At 31.0% G+C, this 8,616-nt stretch overlaps 2 protein-coding genes across 2 annotated transcripts; both read left to right on the top strand.

Moving 5' to 3' along the window:
- The first annotated feature begins 2,867 nt into the window (after positions 1 to 2,867).
- On the top strand, positions 2,868 to 5,564 carry LOC127087558 (peptide deformylase 1A, chloroplastic/mitochondrial). Its single transcript, XM_051028458.1, has 4 exons — positions 2,868 to 3,310; positions 3,516 to 3,605; positions 3,700 to 3,767; positions 5,200 to 5,564. The coding sequence occupies exons 1-4, from the start codon at positions 2,939 to 2,941 to the stop codon at positions 5,441 to 5,443; spliced, it is 774 nt and encodes a 257-aa protein (XP_050884415.1). The 5' UTR covers positions 2,868 to 2,938; the 3' UTR covers positions 5,444 to 5,564.
- A 1,507-nt stretch (positions 5,565 to 7,071) lies between these two features.
- Positions 7,072 to 8,380, top strand: LOC127082628 (uncharacterized). The gene is made up of 4 exons (XM_051022857.1): positions 7,072 to 7,203; positions 7,351 to 7,481; positions 7,579 to 8,181; positions 8,296 to 8,380. Exons 1-4 carry the CDS (start codon positions 7,072 to 7,074, stop codon positions 8,378 to 8,380), a joined length of 951 nt encoding a protein of 316 aa, XP_050878814.1.
- Positions 8,381 to 8,616: the final 236 nt, after the last annotated feature.

The raw sequence follows: 8,616 nt of genomic DNA, 5'->3' as shown, positions 1-8,616 counted from the left end.
ACCAATCCCAAAAGGACCAACATTGGTTATTGCAAATAAACTTTTTATTGAAGTTCACCATTGATAAAGACATTATTTGTGTGTATCTGTTGAATTTCTCACTTGTATGCCAATGTTAGAGACACAATGGCTCTAATAGTGGTAGGTTTTACCACAAGTAGGAAAGTTTCATGAAACTATAAAATTTATTGTTGTTGAAACCGTTATCTATAAGTATTACCTTGTATTTGTTTTATGATTCCATATGGATTCTATTTTATTATGAAAAATCCAATTTTAATTTATGAATATCCTGTGATGATAAAGATTTGTTAGAGTCCAAGTTCCATTCTTTATGAGAAAAATGTACTCATCTTTCGTAGTTGCAATCCATTGAAGATGAGCCAAATCATGGTTTGTTATGCTAGGTTATGAGTGTAATACGAAGGCCTTTGGTTTAGACTTACCCGTTTTAGCTCATGTACACATATGATGATTATTGATAATAAGAGAGGTTTTTAAAGGTTAACTATGAAAGGAGGGAGATTATGACTCATCGCTTAATGTGTTATGTTGAGAAAAATAAGATTTGTTGTCATTTTCTTGAGGTAACTTGATGGTTAGGCTATTTGTAGAGCAAGATGGATTAGGGGTGTGATTATGACCGAAATCATGAGTAGGTGTGCATGTGGTAGGTTGAGGGTAATATAGAATGTTTGATGGTAGTTAAGGTTGGATTCGATCAAGAGGCTCGGTTTGTGTAATTATCTACCGGGAAATTATGTTAGAATTTATGTTGATATGAGACATGGTTTGAGTATACCCTGTAGATTGTGTTGGACTACAAACTTTTAGAAGTAGAGTAGGTATGATTTGAAATTTTGATGAATTGGCTTACTCAATTTTGTGTGATGAGGGATATATGTCAGGATAAGGAAACTTGGTTTCATTAAACACTGCATCCTTTGAAATTGAGATTCTTCCTTCTTTGTTAAGATATTTATATTCATTGTATGTAAGAGATACTCTCAAGATGACATATTGAGAACTTTTTAATTGTGGTTTATGATGATTTTAAGGCCTTAAGAGTGGGAAGCAAGCACAATCAAAAACTTTAATGGACTAGTAATCAAGTAATTTTGATGGTCCCTATAAGTCATTATGAATTAATTCATAAGGATAAGAATACCTAGTTTCAGACAATAGGGCATGGATTTTATATGATTTTCCAAGACAACAGAAATTAAAAATTTCAGCAAAAATTTTATTGCTCAAATGTATATTATTACTTAAGTTAAGAATTCTGTGAATAGCTCTAGGATTTTAATGATCTATTATGGAATTCCAAATGGACATGTTTTTGGTACTCGGACCTTCATTATCATAACTTTGAACAATAATAGTATCGTTTACAACAGGACTCACATTTTGAGACTTGTTGCCAGTGAATTCTCTCGAAGTTTCTAAATCTAGATTGTTAAAGCAATATAATATATGGTCATGAAGGAACCCTTTAAAGAGCATCAGGTAACATGCCAATGATTTGACATAGCATTTGTCATTAGGAAATTCAAAATACACATTAATATCCTTGAAAAATTTAGACATGAAAATTAGATTTTAATAATGCTATGGACATGAAGTAAGTTGTGTAGATTTAGCATTGAACATAAATTTGGATCTAAACTTTGGGAAACCTATTGACTTGACGACCAAGTTATGACCATTACTAACTAGAACTTTATTTGAACCAAGAGTGCTTATTTTGTAAATTAAAAGTATTATAACAATATTTAAAGAGAATAAAATCTATTATTATTATTATTATTATTATTATTATTATTATTATTATTATGATTATTATTATTATTATTATTATTATTATTATTATTATTATTATTATTATTATTATGCTTTATCCAATTTTAAATAATACACAAAAACAAAATTTGTATCTACTTCTTATCATACCAATTTTCGTTTATATTAATTTTTTAAAAATGATTTTTATAATATTAAATATTTTTGTTAAAAAAAGAATTTTTTTTTAATTTCAAAACAAAAAAAAATGATTTATAAATAATTATAATTTTTTTTAATATCAAAATTTTAAAAAATTATTTAAATTTAAAACTATTTTAAATAATTTTTTATATAAATCATTTTTAAGATACTCATTTTTGAAAGAAATTGTAAATAATATGTAATGAGTTTAACGGCGATACTCTAACTTACACAGTCAATCAATAAAAATATATTAATTTTCCATTTCATATAAGTAGTTTAAAGTTTTCGGTTTGAGTTGGTGGAATGTGTGATTGTCATTGATTGACGGTGTAAAATAAATTTATACCGTCAATGCATTATCCATTTTCTCATATATAATTATATAATAAAATTTCAAAATTAGTTTTTTAATTTATAAAATTTAAATTTAAATAAACTTTTTATATTTTTAAAACATTTATAAAAATACATGAGAGAAACATGTCCTCAATCAATTCAAAGTTTTAAGAGAAAGTGAACATTTGAGAAAAATTTATCTAAATAACCTATTTTTTAAAATAAATATTCAAAATAACTCATTTTTTTATTTATTTCTCAAATTAATCCACTTTCAAACAAAAAAATTCTCAAAACAAATGAGTCGTCAATCCAATTGGCGACAGTGTACAAACATGTCTTATATTTGTACACTATCGTCAATTTGATTTGCGTGTTCTCTTATGTGTTGTACACAGACATCGATTGGATTAGCGTCCCCTTTATTTTGAAATTTTTTTTTATTTAAAAATGGATTAATTTGAAAAATAAGTAAAAAAATAAGTTATTTTGAATATTTATTTTAAAAAATAGATTATTTAGATAAAAAAAATTTACGGAAAAATGGGTCTTAAAATGAAAATGTGATTTACTCTTTATTATTTCACTCAACATTTGGCTCCGTTCATAGTTTAACATGGCAGCGGCGCGGCAGGTGGTGTTGCGGTTGCGCGTCGTTTCGCTGCCGGTGCTCTCAAACGCCGTCATTACATCCTCATCTTCCAGCTGTAACACCGAAATTTCACCATTGAGTACCAAATGTTTGAGGTTTAGTTCATCATCATCACCTTCTTCAAAAACAACATTACTAGGATGGAACAAAACAGTGACCAAATTGCCCCACATTGTAAAAGCCGGAGAACCAGTTCTTCACGAGCCTGCACGCCAGGTTGATCCAAATGAGATTAAATCAGAGAAGATTCAGAATATAATCGATGACATGATTCATGTCATGAGAAAAGCCCCTGGAGTTGGTCTTGCTGCCCCACAAATTGGTATCCCCTTAAGGGTATGAATCAATGCTCCTCTCAAATTGTGTTCATATCTTTTGTTGTTGTTGTGAGTGAAGCATTAACACAAACACCTTACATGCTACAATGTAATGTATGTGTCATGTCGGACACCAGACACACCTTTCAATTTGAAGTTTATGTGCGAGATAGGTTGTTGTTGGACTATAAACATGTTTGTTCTTGTGTTTTTTATGTGTGCAGATAATTGTGTTGGAAGATAAAGAAGAATATATTAGTTACAACACCGAGGAGGAGACCAAATCACAAGATAGAAGGCCTTTTGATCTTTTGGTATGTATGATATTTTTGTAGTTTTGTTTTGTTCATGAGATTATTGTTACCTGAATAATTCACATTCATTTAGTAGTTCTCTTGAATGAGGCAGGTGGTTCTCAATCCCAAGCTAAAGAACAAGACCAACAAGACTGCCTTCTTTTTTGAAGGCTGCTTGAGGTGTGCCAACTTTTATATTTTTTTATTGCACTATTTACAATTTTAAAACTGACAAGCCATTTGTTCGTGCTTATATTTTGGAATTGTGCATATCTTAGTCTATGTTGTGAATATTGGCGCACTATAGTGGCACTATAGCGGACTAACTTAGCGGTGGTAGGGTTCGGCACGGCGCTTTTGGTCCGTGAGTTGCCATCAGCGATAGCAGACTCCGCTATTACGACCTTAAACCGCTAACCTTATTTTCAAACTCTTATCTTTTTTTAGGGTATAAATACCAATTTGGACCCTTTTAAGTGTAAAATTATGCTCATCATTTTGTTATTTTCTTCTTCCTTCTTTTAGTTCCATTTTTTTTTCTTTGTTTAAGTTTTATTATTTTGTACTTTAGGTTCTTTAATTACTAAGTATGAGTGTCTCTGTAATTGTGTATTTTTCTATTTTTGAATATTTATGCTTACTTTGCACACTGGTTTCTAGTCTTTGCGATAGAGGCTATTCCGCTATGGCTCTATAGCATTTTAGGGAGTCGATGTTACGTGACACTATCTGGAATTAACAAATTGATCTTAACTGAATATCTAAAATGCCTGTCTAAATTCTTGATAGTATACTGTTGCTCTTTCTTTAGTGATGACTTGAAATTTCTTGAGATCAGGTTCCTATCCTTGTTTTTATAAATTATTTTAGTAGCATAACAAGGAAAATTTTAATGAATCCATTTTGAAGCAAAAACTCTACCAAATCATCAAATGATTTCTTTTAACATGTTTATGCATGTGTATGTGATTCTATATGATCAAATGCTACAGAATTGATGTGATTTAAGTTACTGTTTTCCTAAAGTCTAAAAAGTAGCTAAGTTCTTACTCTCTTTCACTCATAAGGATTTCTCAACTGCTGATACATCTCAGTTGGCAACCATGTAACCAATGCAAAACACAAGTGCAGATATTTATATCAAAATTTGGTTGCTTGAATTTGCATGGATTTTGCATAACATCGGGTCACTGGAGTATAATCAAGTAGACTGTGCTTAATTTCAATTTACTCAAACCTATGTACGTCTTAGTTTTATAATCTGGTTTTGTAGCGTTATTCTAAGAAGTATAGTGTGTACTGACATGAGTTCAATTCTCCATATGTAGGCATGCATCATGTGTAACAAAACAGTTGAATCTCTTATTATCATTATCTAGTCCTCTTATTGTAAATATGCTACATTTGTGAGGTTTTCCTCCAGCCTGATTGGGTTTGACTGAATCTGTTGGAACTATTATCGGTGTATGTAATATTGATTTTAGCATTGTCATGATTTTAAAAAAATGGTAATTCTGGTTACTCCATAATTTTGTGGTTTATATGGTAATAATGTGTGGATAACTACTTATATACAAGTTCCATTAACATCATCGGAAATTCCATTTTGCAGTGTTGATCGATATCAAGCTTTGGTAGAGCGTTATCTTGATGTTGAGGTTGCAGGTTTTGATCGTCATGGCGAGCCAATCAAAATAAAGGCTTCAGGATGGCAGGCTAGGATTTTACAGCATGAGTGTGATCACTTGGATGGAACACTATATGTTGATAAGATGGTACCAAAAACTTTCAGAAATTGGAAAAACGTGGATCTGCCTCTTGCCCATGGGTGCCCCAAACTCGGCCCCCGATCTTAAAAGTGGAGGTGATTTGATTCAAAACAAGTTTCATGTACACAACATTAGTGAAAAGTTGACATTTGTAGACCTTAGTAAATTTTCTCAAATTTTTAGTATTATACTGTTGCAATCTGCTATACTTTCTGATCAATTCATTAAATATAAGTTTCATTAACAGGGTAGACCTGATTCTGATCAGTATACCATAGAAAATACGTTCAATAAAAAATTTCCCTACTATTTTCTTCATTAAACAAAATGTTGAGATGCAATGCTTAATATTGTAGCAACTAGTCAAGCAACTAAGCACCATGAAAAGAAACCTAAAAGAAAACTGACAAGATAAGCATTAAACAACAAAGTTTTTGGAACAAACTCAACCAGAAAAGACCATATTGTTGAAGTTAAGGTGAATCATTGATCCATCAAAACGAATGAGGTTACAACATAGGGTTATGAATACATAGTGGTGCAAACATTTGAGCTTGTTGAGGATATGGCGGGTGATAGAGAGGGGTGTTAGTGTTAGAGGATGAAGCATTGCCAACTAAAAATGGAAAAGTCTAAGTAGCAACACCCTAAATTGAAAACACCTTTTCATTAGCTGAAAATACAACAAGAACAATATGGCACTACAAAGAGTGTAACGCTTTGAAAATGTCACTATTTTTCTTTTACTTTACATGACCGATTTACAAAAACAAAAGGAAAAAGAAAAAGGTTAGATGAATGCGTTTGTAATTTTAAACTAAGAATATATATATATATATATATATATATATATATATATATATATATATATATATATATATATATATATATATATATATATATATATATATATATATATATATATATATATATATATATATATATATATATATATATTAGAAACCCGACCAGTAACTATCTTTTTCACAAAGTGTAATATACCAGATTAAAATATTTTTACCAAATCTTTTTTTTCAATACTTACAAGACAAAAAAAATTAAATAGCGCTCTTTTATCAATTTATTTATATATTAGCTCATTAATAACATGTTGAATAAGCTTTAATTAGATAATTTTCTAAATTTGTAATAATTTTTTCATTAAATTGTTGTTTTTATTTAAAAATCAAGAAATATTTCCAAATTTATTTTCCAGTGCATGGTTGGAATATTCACTACGCTGTTTGTCATTTTTTTTAATTAGCAATAGCATAGAAGTCAAGTTATACGACAAATAAAATAAGTGTTAATTAAGATTATAAAATTAAAAGATTTTCAAGTCAATTAGTTATCATGAATTTTTATTAAATAGATTAAAATGATTTAATATTTAGAATTAAAATAGCAGCTAAAAGTAACATAGAGATCACAATTCATTTTTCTTTTTCTTTTTTAATTCTTTAAGATTGGAAATAAGTCGAGTTGAGCGAAATTCGTCTTAACTCGGTTCGACTCGATAATAATGTTAAAATATTAATATTTCTTTTAAATTAGTATTTGTTTTTAGACCTTTAATAAAACTTCTAGTCAAAAGGAGTATCTAGGTTAAGACCTATTCTTTAGCATAGTAGCTGAAAAATAGCAATTTCACAAGGCTATTTATGCAACAATTAATTTTCAAATTTGATGGCTTTTATGATCATTGGGTGAAGCTAATGGAGAACTTCCTCCGATCTAAAGAAACGTGGAACTTGGTCGAGGATGGAGTGGTTGTTGGTCCACAAAATCGGGAGCCAACTAATGAGGAGGCAAAAACAGTTGCAGAGCAGCAGCTGAAGGACAAAAAGGTGAAGAATTATCTCTATCAAGTCATTGTTCGAGAAATTATGGAGACAATACTAAATGATGACGCCTAAAAGCATATATGGGACTCAATGAAGCAAAAGGTCAAAGGTTCAACTAGAGTGAAGAGAGCTTAACTTCAAACTTTGTAGACTGAGTTTGAGATATTGAAGATGAAAAATGGAGAATTTGTCAATGCATACTTTGTACGAGCTCTCTCCATAGAAAAGCAGATGAAAGCCTGTGGAGAGATAGTGAAAGAAAACAATATTACTGAAAAAAAGTATGAGGTCTCTTGTGCCAAAATTCAACTACGTTGTGTGTTCCATTGAGGAGACTAACAATGTGGAAACTCTAACCGTTTATGAACTCCAAAGCAGTCTTCTTATCCATGAGCAAAGAATGAAGGGTTCAAATGAGGAGGAACAGGCACTGAAGGTGACACACGAGGAGCGTTATGAAAGAAGCATAGGCAAAGGCATAATAAGAGATCGAGGAAGAGGTCGAGGCGGGCAATTTGCGAGTAGGGTTGCGGTGGAATGCTACATGTGTCATAATTTGGGACACTATCAGTATGAGTCTCCAACCTGGGAGAAAAGAGCGAATTATGTTGAGTTTAACGAAGAGGAAGAGATGTTGATGATGGCACAGGTGGATTCTCATCGAAACAAGAAAAAAAGAGTATGGTTTCTTGATCCCGGATGCTCAAATCATATGTCCAAAAATAAGGAATGGTTCATACAACTACATGAAAGCTTCAAGTACTCAATCAAGCTTGGAAATAAATCAAAGCTGGAAGTAATGGGAAAGGGAAACATCATATTGAAGTTCGGAGAAAGCACTCAAATTGTAAGTGAAGTATTTTTTATTCTTGAACTATGCAATAACTTACTGAGTATTGGGCCGCTCCAAGATCGAGGCATCACAATTGTAATTAAGCATGAAGTTTGCAAGTTATATCATCCGAGTAGGGGATGCATAAGGTAAAGCTTGATGACCACCAACAAAATGTTTCTTGTGATAACAAACATTCTTATATCAACGCCCACATGCTTCATTGCAAACGTTGATGACCTTGGTGAAATATGGCATAAAAGGTTTGGTCACTTGAGCTATAAGAATCTTGTGTTGCTGCATAACAAGAATTTTGTTCGAGGGATTCCAAAATTGAATGCTTCGTAATTTTTTTGTAAGAGTTGCATGGTGGGAAAACAGCATCGAGAATAACTCTAAGAAAAGCATCTAGAGAGCCAAACAATAACTGCAACTTATTCACTCGGATATATGTGATCCAATCTCTCCTGAATCACATGGAAACAAAAAGTACATACTGACATTCATTAATGATTTCAGTCGAAAACTTTGGGTTTACTTTTTAAATGAGTAAAGTGAAGCTTTTACTACTTTCAAAGAATTTA

The sequence above is a fragment of the Lathyrus oleraceus genome, chromosome 5, assembly GCF_024323335.1.
Source record: "Lathyrus oleraceus cultivar Zhongwan6 chromosome 5, CAAS_Psat_ZW6_1.0, whole genome shotgun sequence".
NCBI lineage: Eukaryota > Viridiplantae > Streptophyta > Magnoliopsida > Fabales > Fabaceae > Lathyrus > Lathyrus oleraceus.
Note: the sequence above shows the minus strand (reverse complement) of the source record. Positions and strands in the feature narration are given on the sequence as shown.

Excerpts from the sequence above, each read along its gene's own strand:
- LOC127087558 (XM_051028458.1), top strand. The coding sequence starts at position 2,939 with ATGGCAGCGGCGCGGCAGGTGGTGTTGCGGTTGCGCGTCGTTTCGCTG. Across the intron at positions 3,311-3,515 it reads AAATTGGTATCCCCTTAAGG|ATAATTGTGTTGGAAGATAA; the intron begins GTATGAATCAAT and ends TTATGTGTGCAG. Across the intron at positions 3,606-3,699 it reads GAAGGCCTTTTGATCTTTTG|GTGGTTCTCAATCCCAAGCT; the intron begins GTATGTATGATA and ends TGAATGAGGCAG.
- LOC127082628 (XM_051022857.1), top strand. The coding sequence starts at position 7,072 with ATGGAGAACTTCCTCCGATCTAAAGAAACGTGGAACTTGGTCGAGGAT. Across the intron at positions 7,204-7,350 it reads AGCAGCTGAAGGACAAAAAG|ACTGAGTTTGAGATATTGAA; the intron begins GTGAAGAATTAT and ends CAAACTTTGTAG. Across the intron at positions 8,182-8,295 it reads CCGAGTAGGGGATGCATAAG|GTTTGGTCACTTGAGCTATA; the intron begins GTAAAGCTTGAT and ends ATGGCATAAAAG.